This window comes from Epargyreus clarus, unplaced genomic scaffold (assembly GCF_041222505.1).
Source record: "Epargyreus clarus isolate Ecla_fem2 unplaced genomic scaffold, WU_Ecla_fem_2.2 ptg000007l, whole genome shotgun sequence".
Taxonomy (NCBI): domain Eukaryota; kingdom Metazoa; phylum Arthropoda; class Insecta; order Lepidoptera; family Hesperiidae; genus Epargyreus; species Epargyreus clarus.
The window spans coordinates 11,321,978-11,344,546 of NW_027332215.1; the positions used below are offsets into that span (position 1 = coordinate 11,321,978).

At 35.1% G+C, this 22,569-nt stretch overlaps 1 protein-coding gene, 1 long non-coding RNA gene and 1 other non-coding gene across 14 annotated transcripts in view; 1 reads left to right on the plus strand and 2 right to left on the minus strand.

Annotated features, from left to right (window-relative positions):
* Positions 1-15,802, minus strand: part of Titin2 (titin-like protein) — a 77,188-nt gene extending 61,386 nt beyond the window's left edge. For 10 of the 12 annotated variants that reach the window (XM_073074620.1, XM_073074616.1, XM_073074613.1 and 7 more), the window contains exons 1-9: positions 10,262-15,802; positions 6,592-6,641; positions 5,706-5,791; positions 5,268-5,488; positions 4,441-4,515; positions 2,792-2,896; positions 1,261-1,994; positions 831-888; positions 145-180 (exon numbers count right to left, since the gene is read on the minus strand). In XM_073074620.1, coding sequence (XP_072930721.1) covers positions 145-180; positions 831-888; positions 1,261-1,994; positions 2,792-2,896; positions 4,441-4,515; positions 5,268-5,488; positions 5,706-5,791; positions 6,592-6,641; positions 10,262-15,716 — 6,820 coding nt within the window. In that variant the 5' untranslated portion in view covers positions 15,717-15,802. The remainder of the gene's footprint in view (positions 1-144; positions 181-830; positions 889-1,260; positions 1,995-2,791; positions 2,897-4,440; positions 4,516-5,267; positions 5,489-5,705; positions 5,792-6,591; positions 6,642-10,261) is intronic. The other 2 variants (XM_073074612.1, XM_073074611.1) reach the window with 2 other exon arrangements.
* LOC140743398 (uncharacterized) overlaps positions 1-18,123 on the plus strand; it is an 82,294-nt gene extending 64,171 nt beyond the window's left edge. Inside the window, exon 3 of the long non-coding RNA XR_012102461.1 lies at positions 17,162-18,123. This is a non-coding gene — a long non-coding RNA (uncharacterized LOC140743398). The remainder of the gene's footprint in view (positions 1-17,161) is intronic.
* Positions 18,124-20,703: 2,580 nt separating this feature from the next.
* TRNAI-AAU (transfer RNA isoleucine (anticodon AAU)) lies at positions 20,704-20,777 on the minus strand. Its single transcript has one exon. It is a non-coding gene; the product is annotated as a tRNA-Ile (tRNA).
* Positions 20,778-22,569: the final 1,792 nt, after the last annotated feature.

Sequence of the window (22,569 nt, forward strand, 5' to 3'; positions counted from 1 at the left end):
AAAATAGTATTAATTTTAATACTTACACACAAACAATGCAATGTGTACATTATTTTGTCATAAGAAGAAAAGCGTTGCTACTAGACAACAGTAAAAGAACGAAGCGAAAATTTACGTTCCTTTATTTCTGTTAATTTAACCTACCTTGTGTGTAGTGTTCGTCCACATCGCTTACGGTATCTAGTAGAAAGGTAAATGCTTTTAGTTTAAATGGAAAACAAATAAATATTATGATCGAAAATAGGATATTTCCATTCATAAATTAACTAAACAGATTTTTAATTTAATATCTGTGGTATACAAATGAACACAGGATCTTAATTTTAAATATATAAAATATCAGATTGTAGATGTAATGGAAATAATTATAATGAAAAATATGTGCCTGTATATGCTTTGGTAATACATCTTTAAGAACACATTTAAATAAAAATTGCTTTATAAATCTATCTTTATACCCGAACGTTTTTTGAACGTGTTTATATTTGAAACGCCCTACAGGACTAACGGTTTGATGGATTTTAACATATTGTGAGCTGGTGTCATTGAATTCGTCTAAATTGTAGGAGTAAACCATAGACCATTTTTTTAAGCAGTCGGGTTTTTTTTAATAATAAGTGCTAGTTATTATTAAAAAGAATTGATGGTTACAAATAGAAGTATTAAACTTCTATTTGTAACCATCAATTCATCAGTCATTTTCAGGTGTCGGTATATATGCGCATGATATAACTTCACTCCTCCTTGGCGCTTAAAGTAGTATAACATATAAAATATATTATTATTACAGCATTATCGAAACTAAGTATGTTAAGTTAAGTATGTTTTACCTTGTAAAATTTTAGTATCATGTGTTACGGCGACTTCGGCAGGCGATTCCACGATTACCTAATAAAAATAACATGTAGTTAATTATTTTTTTATGTGTAGGGATACGTAAACTCTAGTTGTGCATCGGAGCTGACCCACACCCAAACTTATTTATTTGTATTTTCACGACAAACAAATAGCTCGATATATGGGCGTGTAATAATTATGCCTTACTCATAAAATTTTCTGTGCTGAATTTTGTATTATAGTGCGTTAGGTTTCCAGTTCAAATGAACGGAAAGGTTTTGAACAGGATGTATTATGTAATAATAAACATATATCATTATAATTAAATAAATATTTAAAAAATAAAAAGATGAATCACTTTTACGGAAAATCAAAATCAATAGTGAAAATAAACAATTGTACAATGCTCATTTCAATAATTACCTCCTGAGCTGCTTTTTGTTCCCAGGAACGGGGTTTGAAATCTTCGGGATACAAATGAGCAATCACTTCTTCAACAGAACTGTGTTTCATCTCCACCATTTTTAAGAAAGCCCGGAATCCTGCCTTCGCAGCTATCGTATCTTCACTTTGGGTTGTTTCTTCTGTAAGTACTTCAGTGATAAGCGCTCCATGGCCTTGTCGTTCTACTAATTGAACTAAAGCTGACTGCGATTGGGGTACTCTGAGAGCAGGAAAGTACTCAGAGTCATACAAACTTTCAATTTGCTCAACTGTTATTCCGCGCCTTAACATATAACCAATTTTCGCCAATTCTCTCAGAGGAGATTCTCCAGGGCCAAATTCCTTGGCATTAATTACTTCCAGTAATTCGTTTATTTCGGCAACCATTCGCGTATCACTTTCTACCATCTTTATTATACCTTTTTGGATCTCATAAGGAGTTCTTTCTAATGGTTGAACTACTTCAGTTTTTGTTTCTTCCTCATCAGGTAGAACATGTTTTGCTTTTACTTCCTTATCAATCGCCTGGAAAACTTGTAATTTAGCTTTAGTGGTTGCCATTCCTATATCACTTACAGCTTTACACATATATGTCCCCTCCATTTCTTTTGTAGCTTTTCGTATTTTGCAAGTAGTACGATTATCTTTAGTTTCAATGACATAACGATCATCGGTTATACTTATTACTTTGTCATCTTTATACCACAATATTTCTGCAATAAAATATATATTTAGAATATGTTTTGTGTATATTTGTAAAATATTTTTTATTTGCACTTATTAGGTTTTATTTACACCGTTATATTTGTAAAGATTCTGAATAATAACCTATCTATTTAGATTATTTACAAAGTTATTAATACAGAGTGACTTTTAAATTAATAGTAGAAATTACGGAATAAGGCCGATTTCGATAAAAAAAATATCATTGCGCCGTCCGATATCACTTACAAGAATCAAATTCTAAGAAAAATGATAAATAGAGAAAAGGCATTTTTAGAATACATAGTATACATAGAGGCATATTTTCAGATTATAAAAATGGCATATCAAATTGCTACGCCCATACTTTTCTTCAATACTGATACAAAATCATCAATTGCTTTGAATCACTTTTTCGAGTCATAAACGAGTGTTTATAATGAGGAGATATTAAAAATCATATTAAGCATTGAAAAGTAACGGCGTACCTATATTTTGAAGTAAAAACTTTTTAGACGCGTTAAAAATAATAATCTAATAGCTCAATGATAAATTTCACAAGTTACTTAGATTTCACTTCTATTGGCAGTACCCAAAGATTGCCCTTCATTCATTTTGTTTTATTAAGAAATCGATTATTAAATTTGATTGAAAAGTAGATCTTAACTTACTTAAAAATGGCATGATGCAGTTTCAGTTTTTATCAAAATCGGCCTCCTAACAATTTTCAGCATTTTTACCTACTTTGAATTTGGCCATTCACGCACACTTGAAAAGTTCACCCTGCCTATAAGGAAAATTTACGTACCTGGAGTCGGGTTTCCACTGTACATTGCTTCAAAAACAACAGTTTCATCTTCATGAACTCGTTCGCCCAATATTTGTTTGACGAATGTTGGCACGGATTGAGTTGCTGTTAAATAATAACATTTGTTGTACAATCAGTTTATTCTCAAGTGTATGTAAATTAATGTAAGTCACAATATTTTTTCCTAAAACTAATATTTCAAAATCCTGTTGTTACTCCAAACTTATAACCCTTTGTTAAGCGACTGCGGCAATCACCCTATTCGTCCGCCACACCTATTTCTATCTTATGCCTTCTACCTTATAAGCAGAAATAGGTGACTGATTTGACATGATAGAAAAAGAATGCTGATTCTGCTCTGGTTTGATGAAGACAGTCTCTTAAGCACCGATTGAAACTAGTCCTTAAGGTAACTTCATTAAGCCCCTAAACTCAAGCGGATGTTTATGGACAGCTACTTCAAATATGTACGAGTAGATTGTATGCTTAATTGCTACATTATATTTATAAATAAATAAAATGTATACCAAAAAAGCCTAGTTTAACGTCATTTTGCTCAACGGATCAATATCATGAGAGCGGGAGATGGCGAACTAATTATTTTTTAATATTATTATATATTAATTAAAAATTATTAGTTGGCCAAATTGGGGATTCACTTTGGATGTCGAATAACGCCCTCCAAAAGTCACCCTAATTCAAAATTCAGTTATATGCGTTATGTTAAGTTCCTAACTTCAACTGATTTTATCTAGTTGTTAAGTTCCTAACTTCAACTGATTTTATCTAGTAGTTTCGGAGCAAACTGGGTGTGACAGACGGACGGACAAATACACGTGTATATTTGTAATGAGATTGGAGCTTACATTGACCTTGCAGGACTACAAACAGAATGCTAAAAATGATTCACGCTAGAAATAGGGAATGGTGATGGTACCCCCCTGATCGAGTCGTACTGATTCTACAACCTAGAAAATGAATTTCTGAAAAATGTACTAATTCTGATGAAGTAATGATAGCATAATGGTTAAGTCGGTCTCTCGATCGGGTGGTCTGTGGTCCAAATCCCAGGCACACACCTCTTATTTTTTTATTTAAGTAATGTGCATATTAGAAATTAATTCCCACTTGCTTAAACGGTAAAGGAAAACATCGTGAGAAACGTGCATAAATGAGAACCTGATCCTTAAAAAAAGTTCTCATAAGTATGTAAGTCAACCAATACGCACTTCGCCAGCACGGTAGACTATATCCCTAATAGTATGTCCTAATCCTTCTGAGAGGCGACCCGTGCCCAGCAATGGGTTGACATCATCGTCATACCAATTCTGCGTGATCGCCCGCACTAACTTCTTATTTTATTCTACCGCAATGGTACACATAAAAAAATGTCGGTGTTTTTAAAATGTGCATGTGCACATAACATTAAAACCAGAACTGTAGGAGGTAACGAGCGATAGTGAGTACCGGAGACCATACGACCGACGAGCTACGATAGTCGGCTGTACCGGCTTGAGCTTCGTGACCGTGATTTCTCATCGGTCCCTGACGCGGTCTCATCAGCGGTGATCTTCGGCATAAGCTCTTCCTAATGTATGAGCTCCCTAAGTAAGCAGTTGTATTTGACTTATCTATTTAATTTATATTACCTTTCAAAGCTGCCTGAAGTTCTTCCATATGTGTCACCCATTCTGGTTTTCTGTAATGCTTCGTTCCAATAATGCCTTAAAACATTAAATTATTATAATTATTTATACATAGATTTTTTATTATTCGGAATCATTTGTTTTAAATAAATATAAATTTATCAATGATAATAGATAATGATAATATTAAACGAGATTGGTTTTATTTTTACTTTTATAAATATTGAGAATTATTTATTAATCGTGAATACCACAAATTATTTGAGCCTTGCATAAATAAACAGTATCTCCAGAATCAAATCATGTCATCAATTAATAAAAAATCAACAAGAATACGAAGTCTTAACGTGGTGGTTTAAGAAATAATCAAAAAAATATCATTTTCGGAAAATATACCTACGGTTTGCTTAATTAGTGTGGTCCCACTGAAATTATTACATGATAAAAAAATATGAGTATAACGAAACTTAAATACATATTCACTTGTTATTGGAATACATATTAAATAAAATGCATAAAACTTAACAATGGAATATGCATTAGTTTCTCATAGGTTTATTTTTCCAGTGACGATATATTTATTGTATTTAGGTAGTAATTCTCGTAAATATGAGTAGTGTAAACATTCAGTTATACTTTTCAACTATGTGTTATTTGTATTGAGTAACTTTTGTGGTGGAGAAGAATGATAATAGGGATAGGAAACGTTTTAGATTTTTTGACCGGAGCTCCTTTGTGCACCCTGATAAAATATATGAATTTAATCAATAATCATTAAGTAAAATACACTTATAATAAAATTAATAGTACCATATGTCCCAAAAACTTACTATCAACAGATAATGCTGCTACCGTGCATGTTACTCCAAGCGCATTAAAAGCTTCAAATTTAATTTCCCCAGTGTCATCTTGATAAACCTCAGGAATAATTAATATGGAAGTGCCGTCCTCTAATTCTTCTATCTGGTATTCATGAGATGTTTTTAATTCTGTTCCGTCCTTGAGCCACCTCACTTCTGGCTTTGGTATGCCTATAGCTCGTGCCTCTAGTCTGTTAAATAATGTTTTTCATAGCATTCAGATAGTTGAAGGAACAATTTACATTTTAAAATGAGATAATATTTGAGAACACGTCATAATTTGTGACAGAATTATGATATTATATTTAACGGGTTTTAAGTATAGATTATAATGTAATTATATTTGTTTTATTACATAAATATGAGATAAAATTCAAATAAAATCAAATAACAGGTGTTACTTTTTACCTGGTAAGTTCCCCTTCAACTGTTGTTATAACTGTTGGCAATGCTTTTACAATTTTCGGCGCAAATTCTTCTAAATCACTGGTTTTCTGAAATAGAAATACTATATATACATTACGGACTACGCTAAATACTTCACAGCTAATGATTCTTCAATCTCACAGGCGATAAAAGAAATATAACACATCTAAATCAATATTACCTACACGATTCGAAAATTGTCGAAAAATTCATACGAAAGTAATAGCACTACGTAGCGAATTATCTCATGAAGCACGGCATTTGTTTTTAGCAAGATTCGCTTATTTTGCCACAAGATCTGCGAGCTAGGGTTCAACTAAACCGTATTTTGATGGATAATACTGTCAAAAATATTTAGGTATTTAGCACGAGAGTGAACACCATCCTGAAAGAAGTCGCAGGTTTTATCTACCTGTCACTTTGTTTAAATTTCCCTTACAATTGTTTACTTATTAGACGGGAATTAATCCAAATGGGGCATCACCTAACTGTAATTTTACAGTTATAAATCATATAAACAACACGTCTATCTCATGTAGATAACTACTGAAGTATGCACTATCAATAAAAAAAGTACGAACATAAGCAATAACGCCATAAAATGCATCTAATAATAATGATGCAAAATATCGCCATAATTAATCTACCTATAATACGATGTTTAATTATACGTCCTCAGACCGGAAAACTACTTATATCTTAGAAAAAACCGTTTGAGTGCTAAGTAAACACGAACTTCTACACATTGTAAAGTAGGTACATGATACGTCTAAATAAAATTTTATTCAACGACAATGATAACTATTTAAAAAAATGGTATGATATTGTGCGGGTATGGTTTAGGTATGAAGGTCACTTTCTTTCTTACCTCATCACTTAATATATCTTCTTCTGACGCGCTTGGCACGTACTCGTATGCTTTGTAAGAAAAAAATAAATTTATTAGGCTTTACAAATAAAAACAGTACTTGTATTGAAAATCAATGATTATTTCAATATAAATACGGTAAGTAATTAAACGAACCATAAAAAGTCGAATTCCAATAAAAAGGGCAGCATTTGAAGCTTGTTTAATAATCATATTACATCTTTGAGATGAATAAACTAAAGTGTTCAGCAATAATAAGCTAATATTTATGTACCTTTTACTGCCAAAGTGCTAATTAATATTTTTAAATTATAGGTGCTGAAAAATATCGTCACTTTGTTGTCATGAGAATCTAAGATATATAATATATATACGAGTAATTATGTCCTTAAATTCTTTTCTAATGAATAACGAACTGATAATATTTATACCATTCCTTTGGAATACTTTTATTAAACTTAGATTTCATACACACCATAGCGACATCATGAAGTAAATTAAATCTATGTTTGTTTTTAAATTCTACTACAGATGCATGGCGAATGTAATAAATTGTAAAGTTTTAATATTTTATAAGGATAGTTGTGTCAAATTACAGTAATACTTTAATAATACAATATGCTCTTACTCTCATGCAAAACATATATTAGTATACATGCAGTTTGAAACCGAAACTGTTGAGCTACCTTCCACATTTACAACACATTCGCAGGTACAAGTCCCGAATTCATTTACAGCTGTTACACCATAAATTCCTGTCATTTCCGGGAAAGCTTCTTTTATGCATAATTCACATAGGCCTGATTCTTGTCGGCCAATTGTTACATCTCTGGCAATTTCAATAGTTTTACCATTATAATACCAATCTATCTTTGGCCAAGGTTGACCTATGACTTCACACTTCAGTACTATTGGGTCTCCATCCATTACAGTCGTTGATTTTAAAGGTGCAATAAATTCCGGAGCTCGCCCATTTACTTCTTTGTCATTACTTGATAAAATGTTTAATGAAGCTGAACTAGATACTGATCCAGCAAAGTTTTCGGCTCTACATGTTATAATTCCCACTATTTCTGTAGTTACATTTTCTATACAAAGACATGACACGTTGTCTCTATTAGTTATATACATATTATGAATTTTATTTTCTTTTAAATAAGAAGAGACTTCCTTTGACCCTATAAACCACTGGAAAGAGGCGCATGGACTTGAATGAACCTCAGTTTCGAGTAGTATAATATCTCCGAGTCCGGCAGACGTGGGCTGAAGTGGTCTAATGAAGGTAGGAGGCACTATGTTATCTTCATCTGAACCTTTTTTGATTTTTACAGAACTTGCTGATTTCGCTAATACGTTATTTTTCTCAATTACTACTTCATATTTCCCTACCTTCTTTTTGTCTGCATTTTTAATCTTTAATGTCGATCTACCATTTTCAGTAACTATGTTACAATCTTGGCTCTTTTCGAGAATTTGATTATTTAAAAACCAAGTCACTGTGTTTTCATCTTCTGGTTTAAACGTAACACTAAGTTCAAAATCATCACTTTCAGTTACAGTCACTGCTTTTATCGTCTCATATATAATTGGTCCAAATTCTGTAAAATAGTTTTAATTAATTTTCTTTTATGATTATGAAATTTATAAAATACCTAAAATCATTTTTTATTCAATTCATTAACAATCGAAGACATGTCCTTAAATAAAAGCTATGCATTTTGCCTATCACTATGGTATTTTCTTTCTTCTATTTTAGTTTTAGGCACTACGATTTTGACTTTGTAGACATTAGTGAGTGTTTATGGTAAACTATAATATCAATGAGTTAATTTGAAAATTATCCTGTAATTTTTATTATTTTTAGTAACAGTGAAACAATGCCATACCTATATAAACTACATGTTAAAAACATTATTACTTTACAATGGTTATCACAAGTTATCAGTATGCACAATAAGAGGTTTATAAATATTATATTGAACAATATTATACGATAGTACTGTTGTTCAATAATTAGCGCCACAGTTTAAATTCTGTTATTGATATAAACTAGAACAATCATGCCAATAGTTATTTTACATAATGCACTTTGTTGTATGTGTAAAAAATATTTATATAAATTGTGTAACTATCAAATTCTATACAATTAAAATTTATAAAACTGTGTTTATGAATACATAAAATATTGATGTAATTAATAATTTATTTTTATAACTAGATTAGGTATGTGATATCATTAACCTATCAATGAAGTTTCAATAGCTATGAACTGAATGGCAGGAATGAGACATTAACTACAAGTTGTTTCACAAAATATCTATTAAATAAAATCTATGTGACATTATGTCTGGGTGTGAATCTTCGTGTTACTTGCAAAAAATAACATTTTCATGTACTCTACAATAGATTACAATACATGTGTACCTTCTGGTACATACCTATTTATATATTTTTAATTTAAAATGTGTGAATTCTTCATATACGCAAAAAGGCTTACTCATCCAGTCATAAAAATATATTAATAAATAAAAGAACATACAACATGATGACTACAGTTTGTATAGAATTTTAGAAGTTCAGCGCATATGTTATAGCATACTCTTTTGCAAAAAATCGGGCACTAACAAGTAACAAGTAACAAGTAACTATTATAATCGTTAGAACTGAGCATTATCATAATATATTATATTATAATCTTCAGTTCTAACGATGTTCTTATTTATTCTGACTACCAAGAAACCTGTCCTTGGACAAATGTAAAAAATAAACTAACCGGAAATGCGTTTAAAAACTTACTGTACCAAAAACTAACATGAAGCTTGAGCTTGAACTTGACACACGAGATAGTCAATGTTTTGGTCAATCCTACGAATGCACAGACAAAAAGGGTTTCTCAATTTTCCTCACTAAGCCGCTCAGTTCGGTATAATGTGATAAATCTTTGATTGACTGACCCATTAAATGATTAATTGACAGTGCCAGAAATTAACGCACAGCCAAAATCGCTGAACTAACTTACGAGTATATACTTAGCATAAAGGAGCACTAAGAAAGTAATTTTGAAAATTCTATCCCCGAGGGTATAAAATAATGTTATAGAGTGTTTGGCAAAAACGGTTATGGTTTTTTTTTTATTTTGATATTTTTTATCTTTTCAACTGTATACCTTAACCATAAAAGGTTTTAAAACTTTCTTATATATAAATAAAAAAAAATAAGAGTTTATGACAAGCAATAAATGCGTCAATAAGATAAATACTTTATTTATTTATTTCTTGTAACACGAACAGGAAGTAAAGGTACATAATGCCTGATGGCATTCTCTACCAGTCAACCCTGGGTAAATGCAGGAAATTAGTGGCAGGTGTTATAATACTTAAACATTATAATGCTCTATTAATATTCTTATCTTAGTGATAATATATTAATTGCATACAAAATACCTTTTAAAGTTCTAGTCACATAAAGCACCACTAATTTATTTACAAGCTGCATAGACACATCGAAATCACCCGTTTTTTTGCAAATGAGCATGGAGTAAATATTTATCTTTCTTTTGTTTATCTTATTCTTAGCCATGCATCTGTTTTCTTTTTTGTATTCAAAATAATGTTTCATAGTTAAACGTGGCTTACGCTAGATTGCCTAAAGAAAATATTGAAATTCTTACCTATATGTTCATCTTTTTGAATTTCTTTCTTGTGTATTTTCTTTTTCTTTGTTTTTTCAACCACTTCTACTACAAATTGTTTCTTTTCTTCTATTTCTACTAATTTATCTTCTTCCGGTACTTCTTGTTTCGGTACCGGCTTGGAGACTATTTCTTCAGTAGGCCGTTTGGTTTCCTCAGGCTTCTCCTCCGGAGCAGGTATTTCCTTTTTCACTGGTTTCAATTGTACTTCCTCGGGTTTTTCTTCCTCTGGTGCCTTTTGTTTCGGCACAGGCTTGAGAACTACCTCTTCGACAGGTTGTTCCTCCTTAGGACGTCTCTTGCCAGTAGGCCATTTGGTTTCCTCGGGCTTCTCTTCTGGTACAGGTTTTTCCTTTTTCACTGGTTTCAATTGTACTTCCTCGGGTTTTTCTTCCTCTGGTGCCTTTTGTTTTGGTACAGGCTTGAGGACTACCTCTTCAACAGGTTCTTCCTCTTTAGGACGTCTCTTGCCAGTAGGCCATTCGGTTTCCCCAGGCTTCTCTTCTGGTACAGGTTTTTCTTTTTTCACTGGTTTCAATTGTACTTCCTCGGGTTTTTCTTCCTCTGGTGCCTTTTGTTTCGGCACAGGCTTGAGAACTACCTCTTCGACAGGTTCTTCCTCTTTTGGACGTCTCTTCCCAGTAGGCCATTTGGTTTCCTCAGGCTTCTCTTCTGGTACAGGTTTTTCCTTTTTCACTGGTTTTAATTGTACTTCCTCGGGTTTTTCTTCCTCTGGTGCCTTTTGTTTCGGCACAGGCTTGAGAACTACCTCTTCTACAGGTTGTTCCTCTTTCGGACGTCTCTTGCCAGTAGGCCATTTGGTTTCCTCAGGCTTCTCTTCTGGTACAGGTTTTTCCTTTTTCACTGGTTTCAATTGTACTTCCTCGGGTTTTTCTTCTTCTGGTGCCTTTTGTTTCGGCACAGGCTTGAGAACTACCTCTTCGACAGGTTCTTCCTCTTTAGGACGTCTCTTGCCAGTAGGCCATTTGGTTTCCTCTGGCTTCTCTTCTGGTACAGGTTTTTCCTTTTTCACTGGTTTCAATTGTACTTCCTCGGGTTTTTCTTCCTCTGGTGCCTTTTGTTTCGGCACAGGCTTGAGAACTACCTCTTCGACAGGTTGTTCCTCTTTAGGACGTCTCTTGCCAGTAGGCCATTTGGTTTCCTCAGGCTTCTCTTCTGGTACAGGTTTTTCCTTTTTCACTGGTTTCAATTGTACTTCCTCGGGTTTTTCTTCCTCTGGTGCCTTTTGTTTCGGCACAGGCTTGAGAACTACCTCTTCGACAGGTTGTTCCTCTTTAGGACGTCTCTTGCCAGTAGGCCATTTGGTTTCCTCAGGCTTCTCTTCTGGTACAGGTTTTTCCTTCTTTACTGGTTTCAATTGTACTTCCTCGGGTTTTTCTTCCTCTGGTGCCTTTTGTTTCGGCACAGGCTTGAGAACTACCTCTTCGACAGGTTCTTCCTCTTTAGGACGTCTCTTGCCAGTAGGCCATTTGGTTTCCTCGGGCTTCTCTTCTGGTACAGGTTTTTCCTTCTTCACTGGTTTCAATTGTACTTCCTCGGGTTTTTCTTCCTCTGGTGCCTTTTGTTTCGGCACAGGCTTGAGAACTACCTCTTCGACAGGTTGTTCCTCCTTAGGACGTCTCTTGCCAGTAGGCCATTTGGTTTCCTCGGGCTTCTCTTCTGGTACAGGTTTTTCCTTTTTCACTGGTTTCAATTGTACTTCCTCGGGTTTTTCTTCCTCTGGTGCCTTTTGTTTCGGCACAGGCTTGAGAACTACCTCTTCAACAGGTTGTTCCTCTTTAGGACGTCTCTTGCCAGTGGGCCATTTGGTTTCCTCAGGCTTCTCTTCTGGTACAGGTTTTTCCTTCTTCACTGGTTTCAATTGTACTTCCTCGGGTTTTTCTTCCTCTGGTGCCTTTTGTTTCGGCACAGGCTTGAGAACTACCTCTTCTACAGGTTGTTCCTCTTTAGGACGTCTCTTGCCAGTAGGCCATTTGGTTTCCTCAGGCTTCTCTTCTGGTACAGGTTTTTCTTTTTTCACTGGTTTCAATTGTACTTCCTCTGGTGCCTTTTGTTTCGGCACAGGCTTGAGAACTACCTCTTCGACAGGTTCTTCCTCTTTAGGACGTCTCTTGCCAGTAGGCCATTTGGTTTCCTCAGGCTTCTCTTCTGGTACAGGTTTTTCTTTTTTCACTGGTTTCAATTGTACTTCCTCGGGTTTTTCTTCCTCTGGTGCCTTTTGTTTTGGCACAGGCTTGAGAACTACCTCTTCGACAGGTTCTTCCTCTTTAGGACGTCTCTTGCCAGTAGGCCATTTGGTTTCCTCAGGCTTCTCTTCTGGTACAGGTTTTTCCTTTTTCACTGGTTTCAATTGTACTTCCTCGGGTTTTTCTTCCTCTGGTGCCTTTTGTTTCGGCACAGGCTTGAGAACTACCTCTTCTACAGGTTGTTCCTCTTTAGGACGTCTCTTGCCAGTAGGCCATTTGGTTTCCTCAGGCTTCTCTTCTGGTACAGGTTTTTCCTTTTTCACTGGTTTCAATTGTACTTCCTCGGGTTTTTCTTCCTCTGGTGCCTTTTGTTTCGGCACAGGCTTGAGAACTACCTCTTCGACAGGTTGTTCCTCTTTAGGACGTCTCTTGCCAGTAGGCCATTTGGTTTCCTCAGGCTTCTCTTCTGGTACAGGTTTTTCCTTTTTCACTGGTTTTAATTGTACTTCCTCGGGTTTTTCTTCCTCTGGTGCCTTTTGTTTCGGTACAGGCTTGAGAACTACCTCTTCGACAGGTTCTTCCTCTTTAGGACGTCTCTTGCCAGTAGGCCATTTGGTTTCCTCAGGCTTCTCTTCTGGTACAGGTTTATCCTTTTTCACTGGTTTCAATTGTACTTCCTCGGGTTTTTCTTCCTCTGGCGCCGTTTGTTTCGGCACAGGCTTGAGAACTACCTCTTCTACAGGTTGTTCCTCTTTAGGACGTCTCTTGCCAGTAGGCCATTTGGTTTCCTCAGGCTTCTCTTCTGGTACAGGTTTTTCCTTCTTCACTGGTTTCAATTGTACTTCCTCGGGTTTTTCTTCCTCTGGTGCCTTTTGTTTCGGCACAGGCTTGAGAACTACCTCTTCGACAGGTTGTTCCTCTTTAGGACGTCTCTTGCCAGTTGGCCATTTGGTTTCCTCAGGCTTCTCTTCTGGTACAGGTTTTTCCTTTTTCACTGGTTTTAATTGTACTTCCTCGGGTTTTTCTTCCTCTGGTGCCTTTTGTTTTGGTACAGGCTTGAGGATTACTTCCTCAGGCGTTTCTTCTTCTGGCGCTTTTTGTTTTGGTACGGGTTTGAGAAAAACTTCTTCAACAGGTTGTTCTTCTTTAGGTTTTTTCTTGCCAGTACGCCACTGTGGTTGTACTGGCTTCTCCTCGGGTACAAGTTTTTCGTCCTCTGTTATGTCTGGTTTTGGGATTGCCTTAAGTACTACTTCTTCAGCTGTTTGTTCTTGCTTCGGGCGTCTCTTACCTCTAGGCCATTGGGTTTCTTCAGACTTCTCCTCTGGTACAGGTTTTTCTTTTTGCACTGTTTTAAGTGGAATTTCCTCTGGTTTTTCCTCTTCTGATATCTTTTGTTTTGGAACAGGTTTGAGACTTATTTCTTCAATGGGTTGTTGTTCTTCCTGGAACCGTTTCTTACCAGTACGCCACTGGGGTTGCTCTGGTTTCTCATTAGGTACTGATTTTTCTTCCTCTGGTGCCTTTTGTTTCGGAACAGGCTTCAGGACTACCTCTTCGACGGGTTGTTCCTCTTTAGGACGTCTCTTGCCAGTAGGCCATTTCGTTTCTTCAGGTTTCTCCTCTGGTACAGGTTTTTCCTTCTTCACTGGTTTCAATTGTACTTCCTCGGGTTTTTCTTCCTCTGGTGCCTTTTGTTTAGGCACAGGCTTGAGAATTACTTCTTCCACAGGTTGCTCCTCTTTAGGACGTCTCTTGCCAGTAGGCCATTTGGTTTCCTCAGGTTTCTCTTCTGGTACAGGTTTTTCCTTCTTCACTGGTTTCAATTGTACTTCTTCGGGTTTTTCTTCTTCTGGTGCCTTTTGTTTCGGCACAGGCTTGAGAACTACCTCTTCGACAGGTTGTTCCTCTTTAGGACGTCTCTTGCCAGTACGCCACTGAGGTTGCTCTTGCTGTAGTTCTTCAGGTTTTTGTTCTTCAGTAGATTTTTCTTTTGAGACAGGCTTGAGCATTACTTCTTCAGTTGGCTGTTCTTCTTTAGAGCGTCTCCTACCTATCGGCCATTTGTTTTCCTCGGGCTTCTCCTCCAGTACAGGTTGTTCTTTCTTCACAGGCTTAAGCTTTACGTCTTCTGGTTTTTCTTCTTCTGGTGCTTTTTGTTTCGCAGCAGATTTGAGAACCACTTCTTCAACGGCTTGTTGTTCCTTACTAAGTTGTTTCTTGCCAGTTCGCCATATAGGTTGCTTTGGCTTCTCCTCGGGTACTATTTTTTCTTCCTCTGGTGCCTCTTGTTTCGGTACAGGCTTTAGGGCTACTACTTCAGTCGTTTCTTCCTCTTTAGGCTGGCTCTTGCTTGTACGCCAATGAGGTTGCTCGTCTTTTACTTGTGGTACTGTTTTTTCTTTTTTAACTGGTTTTAGGTGTAGTTCTTTAAGGTTTTCTTCCAGTGAAACCTTTTGTTTTGAAGGTTTGGGCATTACTTCGTCAACAGGTTGTTCCTTACCTGGTTTACTTTTTCTCCAACCAGGTTGTAACACTTTTAAATCTTCTTCAGGTTTTTCTGACTCAACGACCTTGAGAATTATTGTATCCTCTTCAGATGCAAGCGATTCGTCTAAAATGATAGTTTCTGACTTCTGTATTGATTCTTTTCTTACTTGTTTTAAAGCTATTTCTTCAATTTTCTCCTTAGGTATTGGTGTTTTTTCAACCTTTGATGGTCGGAGTTTTATTATTTCTTGGTTCCATGGCACCGCCTCTGTAGTTTTTGGTATTAAACGAGGTGTTTTTTCTTTACGAGTTTTTTGAATTTGAGTTTCATCTGATGTTTGTAATTCCGCATTCGTTGTATATTCTTCATCAAAAATGTTGGTTTTTGATATGTCTTCGTCGATTTTTGTTTTCTGTGTTTCATTGTCTTGTTTTTCAACTGTTTTTGATTTACGCCAATGCTGTGTCTGTTTTTTCTCTTCTTGAATGATATCTTCTTGATATTTTTTAGTTATCATTGTATCATCAGAAGTAAGTTCAGTAGTGGTTTTATCCTCTTGACGCGGTTGTCGCCAATGCCTAACCTCTAATTTTGATTCTTTTGTAATACTACTTGTATCCAATTGACGGTTCTTACGCCAAGGAACATCATGAGTAGACGTCATTTTTCTTGAGCTAATTTCTTCTTTGTTTTCCATTTTTAAAATATTTGCTTCTTCTGTAGTTTTATATGTCATTTTGTTTGTTATTATATTTGAATCATCAGGTTGGGTAATACTGACATCAGTTTTTTCTTGAAAAGTCTTCTTTGATATTTCTCGCTTTGATTCTGAAATGAAATAAAAAAACACGAATGTAACTTTTCAACTACACTTTTACTATTCACACATATCGTATTTTCTATATTTTGTATGAAGTCTTACTATGTTAAAATTATACTCAGTTAAGATTTATATTGGTGCAACGTTTAATTATCTTTATCAATTATTTATTATTTTATTTCAATTTATTTTATCAAGATAAAAAACATATATTTTTTAAATAATGTGTGCTTCTTTATAGATATTCACATATGCATGCATATTAGTTTCAATGAGAATATTAGAATAATTTAAAGTACTACCCGTTTACTTCGAGTTTGCCATTACAAAATGACGTCACGATTGTGTAACATACTTTATACCCATTCACTTATTTTTTTATCTGTTACAGTAGAACCCCGATAAGACAAACCCAAGAAAAGTTAAATATTTTGAGGTAGTTTAGTTTTTTCTTACCAAGGGTTTATGTTAGGATAGTTTTAATGGTTCTACTTTTACATTATATATTTTATATATTGTAATTATAAATGAAGTATACGTTAATTAATACTCATTTAGTGGTACGTCCCTACGTTGATATCCGTACTTTTGCGAATCTGACTTAAATTGCGTGCGGGGTGCGCGGAGGGAGGTAGTAGCCAACTCGAAGTGAACGACTAATATGTATTAGAGGCAGAACTCACGCAGCGTTTTTTATTCACAATCGCGGTGGACATGACACCGCAGCTCGCGTAGAAACATTATATTCATGTGAATGAAGGCGGACACATACTATTGAAAAGCGACAAGACGATGTGTCGACACCCTATGTCCACCGTGCACATTACCAATACGCCATATCCCGGCACACATCAATTGCGGAGAGATTTGAATCATATTATTATTTGAATTCTTGAGAATTCTAGAATTATTGATCGGATGACTTGTTCTCGTACTCGTTGCATCGAATGTTCATATTGTGATTCTGGCCATAGAAAATGTATAGATTTAATCATTGTAGCGTTATATTAATATAATTTTTCAATGCTCTTATGAGTTTTCCAAGTGTGTGATGGCCAAATCGTAAATGAGCTGCTTAGGGTAAGGTTGCTAAGTCGTATCTGCGCCCAAATCGTACCACAGCAATATCTAGTCTCCTATATACAAAAAGCGATATCTGGTGCTTTAAAAGTATACTATACTAGTTAGTTGTGCGTATGAACAAAAATTACTGGGCACCATGTCGGTACCATTAATTTTAAAACAAGATGTTTTCACTAAAATTTTAAGTTCACCAGTAAACAATTTCAAGGGAAGTGCGACTGTAAAGTTAATTTCTGTGATTCTTTTCTACTTTTGACACATTCTACTATTCATTTCAGTAACGCCGAGTATCGGGCGGTGGGAAATGGCCCGATCCCCTGCTTGCAGGACGGCTGCAGTGGCCGGAAGGATTTAAATAACCTCTAAAAGACTGACGCGGAAAGGAATGGGAATCTACCGCACTATCTCCCAAGAAAACCGTCATGAACAGTAAACCAGCAAGAAATGTGATTTTGTCCTGCGACCCGGCTAACACCCGCCAGAACGGTTCCGGGTCTTCTGGTGTGAAATATGCTACCGGCTGCAAGAGGGTGCACCAACAGGCTACTTGTAGAAAAATCGGAGATCGCCAACGCGATGGACAGATGGTGTTAAGAAAACTAGCAACACCACAATCTACAATTCCATACACATTGCAAAGAATCGCAATACTTGGAAGACTATCGTAGACAAGGCTGTTCTTGATGGTCACGACCCTCAGTCATGAGGATTCGACTAAGAAGACTATTCATTTAGTCATTATAAATTATAAAAAATCTAAGGGTTATATCAGTAATATTATTTTCAAATTTTGAAGTGTTGTTGCTTAAGTCGTACCTTGGGCGGCTTAGCCATTGCAAGAAATTGTTCACATTTTTTTTTGTCTTATGAGCTAAACATATTATGTTTACTCAAAATAAGATATTATACTTGCAATTGAGGTTAGGAATTAAGAAAAGCTTTATCGAAACTTAGAAATGTGAAATTGGGATTTATTAAACATGAATTAAATACATGCAGCAGCAAATTTCGGCACCCCGTTCAATCAATCCCGATCAAAATACCATGTAAGCGTTTCCAAATGGTATGAAAATATTTTTAAAGTTATGGCACTAAAACTAATTACCAGTGGTATTACTTTAGATACGACCTAGGCGACCAGGCCCCTAGTCGTACCGAAGGTACTTTTTGGTACAACGTTGAAATCACTATTTGAATAAAATATTTTTATTTTGTTTTAAATTGTATATGATACTCTAATAACTAAACATTAAATTTACGTAAAAGATTTTGCTTCATTTAAATTACCCCAAATATTACAGCATTTTTCCCTTACGGCGACTTGCGCAACCTTACCCTACCACGATAATAAAAAAAATCGACAATCCATTCGGCAAATTCGGCTTTAAAGCAATCCATTTCCGCAGCCTACAATCAAGATGAGTTCATTATGAAAAAAGTCCATCCCGTGCCTATATACATATAAATCAACTATTGGATAGTGTCACTTATAAGAATTGTAAAAGACGCTTGAAGAGAAAAGGCTGATTTGTAACATGATGTATTTTTAACACGCTTTTATTAGCTTGGGTTGTATGTATGTATGTATGCATATATGTATGTATGTGTGTATGTACGTAACAGAGTAACGGAATCTTTGAACCCGATTTCTATCCACTTTGAACGTTCAGTTTAATTCAAAATTTTGCAAAAATTATCAAAAACCGATTCAAAAAACTAAAAAACACGCTTTTCAATCAATCAAGTAAAAAGTAGAAAATAATTTTCAATCTAGGAATCCATTAAGGAACATTAAATAGTAGTACTACTTTTTAGTTGATTTTATCATAAAAGGGTGTTTTTTAGTTTTTTGAACTATATTTATTTAAATTAATATTTAAATAAAGTCTTTCGATACTCGGCTAGTGAAATATTTTTTTAATCTCATAAAACAGTTTTAATTGTATATGTGTCGATTTTTTATACTAGAGAGTATGTGTATAAATAATTATATGTAGAATGATTATTCTCTTTTTTAGGGTTGCGTACTCAAAGGGTAAAAACGGAACTTATAAGATAAAATTATATAGACACAGAGAGGTGATAGACACAGGGCTCTAATTTTTAAAACGTAATAGATTGATTTATACTTGATATTGATTTTTATACAGAGTACGTACCTACCACTGTGACCGCTACTACTAATCAATATTAAAAAAAGTTACAAGTAAAGAGGGGTCCCCATACAAGACACTAGTATTTTTCATTTAAATTAACTGACAAATATCGAATAACTTGAAAAGCGGTTGTTGTTATAGATACCAAATATTATTTTTTATTAATATAAATTATACCAAAGATTCAAGTATTTCATGAAGACAATATTTGCTTTGCAAATAATTCCGTAGTGTATATTTTAGCACTTTCAATTCAAATAATAATTATAAATTACAAAACAGATTGTCTAATGGAAATATCGTACATACTGTTCATTAAAAAAAAAACTTTCTCCCGCCCCCCTCACCAAGACGAGGGAGGCGGGAGCTCATTTATCCGCGAGCGACCAGCGAGTCCCTTAAAAACGTTCAAAGCGACCGCACGCTACTATTCTGTACATTTTCAGTTAATATTATACCAGCTTAAACACAGTATACATCTTTTATTTCGGGGCAGTTACCCCTAGCTCAGGGAGATAGGGACTGCACACTACCACCCGTTTTGAAATGGTTCAATGGAATTTTCAATAATATTAAGAAATCAGAATCGAAATTCGCGACTAGTCTCATTAAAATAGCGTTTTATTTGGAAACAGCTCGGATTTAGTTTTTTTTCAGAGCATCGTAATAATCTGTATATAAAAACAGCCAGTAACTCCATTCGAAATTTTCCGCTATTCTTTTCAAACTAATTCAGATTTAATTTAGCCATCTACTTACGCAAAAAACACTTCTCACTGTATAGCATTACTATTGAATGCGTTAAAGGGGGGAGGAAAGAAAAGAAAGGAGGAAAATAATAAAAAAATAATTACAACTTCTCAAAGCAAATAGGTTATCTATTTGTTACGTAGGTATATGTATACAAGGTTGGTCATTGGTGTCGAAGCCTTTTATCGCGTTAAAGTACGAGTACCCCTAATTTTGTCGACAAATTAGCAGATGTTTTTTCTTCGACTGCAGAATTTCCGTTACATTTTTGGAAACATTTTCGAGTCATATTCATAGTAACATAGTTCTTAACATATTTCCCTAGGAGCTTTAAAAATTGTAAATATCGGAAAATGATCGGAAATTTCCAAGAAAAGGGGAAGATACGCTATCATGTAATAACAAATATCTTTTAGTTATTTGAAAGAATTTTTTATCGGTATTTTTTATCTCAGTGATGCCAAGACAGATAAACAGTGATATTTAGAAGAGAGAGAGAGAGAGACGCTTTTTACACATGTAAGTGAACATCTTGTTCCCTGTTCCGTGGTGAACATAATTAGGAACGCAGCTTTTCTTTAAGCTTCCTTTTCCTCATCGGCTTTTATTTTTTTCTATTATATTATTTGTTTACGGAATTTGTTTAAATTTGCCTAATGTCATAACAGGCTATATTAAGCTGAACGATAAAATTTTCTTACTCTCTGATCCACAAAATAAAAAAATAACTCAAACATTAGTTGCTCTATTGCTTCATGAATGAGGGCCAACACGCAGAAACACAATTTGGTATATGACTAGGAAAAGTAATGATAAGTAATGATAGAAAACTCAACGCAGGTGCTAACAAATACTGGAAGTCGGGAAGTCTTATGTTATTTTGACGGTTTTAAAAATAAAAAAATGCCCTTAAATAGCCCGTACGGGGATCGAACCCGCGACCTTCGCGTTATTAGCACGATGCTCTAACCAACTGAGCTAACAGGCTGTTGTGAGAACCGACAAAAACCGTGTACAGTTCGTGATATTTTCAGTACTGAGCATGCGCTCGTAGAGGAAGGTTGTGATCAGAGTTTGTTTTTTTGCTCCAACATTATAACGAAATCCTAGTATTACTGAGATATCGTTAGAAATGTATTAGTACCTACATATTACAAATAGCTTTCTCATACTGTAACTGAGCACTTTTCAAGGTTAATTGGACATAGTTAAACGAAAAGAATCCAATCAATATGAAGTCTATTGTGGATTGGATCCTTTTCGTGTCATTGATGGGTACCGAACTAAAAACAAATATGAAGAAGAAGAAGAATATAGCTTTTATCTCTTTTAACTTCATTTAAATAATAGTTTGGTTTTCTTGTTAGGGTTCCGTGCTCACAGGGTAACAATTAACCCTTTTAATACTGCCACTGCCTGTTACAGGGCTTTATCTCTTTGCCATAACAGATACCAACTTTAATTTTTTACAGATATTTATAATTAACAATAAAAAATCTAGAAATTAATGGGTCTAGAGCCATACAAGGGGCCGCTATTTTTCGGTATTTTTCGCCTTATCTATTGAATCGTAATAGGTAGACAGTTAACATTTTCACAGTACATTTTCTTCTATAGCTTCTAAGGATGGGTTGCATCGAAAGCCCGGTTAAAGTTTGCGTTAAAGTTAAATATAACAGTAACTTTGACGGTAGCGATGGAATGTAAAAAATCTGTGTGGCATCAATTGATTTGTCATTAACGTAATTTGTGTCGCTGTCACCGCAATTTTTGGTCGACATGGACAGATAGGGAAGTTGACAAATACAGTACCTTTAACCGATCAATTTCGAGCCGTTAAAGTTAAGTATTAGTTATGACGTAATTTCAACCTCAAGTAAAATGGTGCAACTAATTATTTTTTAACCATAGATTTCACGGTTGGTTAAACTTCTGTAAATGTTAAAATTACATGATGCAACCCACCCACATCATGTTACTCAAAGCTTTTTTTAAATAGTTGTGTGCGTACGCGATAAAAAGATAATATATTAAAGATGGGTTAAACCATATATCTTTAACGTTAACTAAAGTCTTACCAACCGACAAATATACGGTTACGTAATTCATAGGTGGCTCCGTATTTAGTTACAGTTAACACGACGCCTTAACTACCACTAAGGATGGATTGCATTATGTAACTTTAATATTTACAAAAGCCTAACCAACTGTCAAATCCGTGGTTAAAAATTGACTAGTAGTACCATTTTAGTTGAGGTTATTATTTTTTTTTATATACTCGTAATGTAGGAGTAGCAGACGAGCATGCAGTCCACCTGATGGTAGGTGGCTGATGGTAACTGCCGCCCATGGATATCTGTGATCAACCCCAGATACGATAAGATATTCCTACCTGAGATCGGCCACAGATGCGCCGCTACCCCTGAGGACTAAGCTGGAACGTCTCGGAAAAGTATGTCTCCTTTACTACACACACCCTTCAAAACGGAACACAGCAGCGCTTAACACTGCTGTTATAACGCAGAAATAGGTGTGGTGGTGATGCCGCCGGAAAGGGATCTACCACCTTCAACATTACGTCATTACTAACACTTAACATTACCGCTCGATTTCGATCGGTTAAAGTTATTGAAAAATTGTGTTCACAGCGACACAAATTATTTTAATGACATAAATTGGCGCAACATAGAATGGTTACATTCCAGCGCTACGGTCAAAGTTATTGTTATATTTAACTTTAACGCAAACTTTAATCGGGCTTTCGATGCAACCCATCCTTA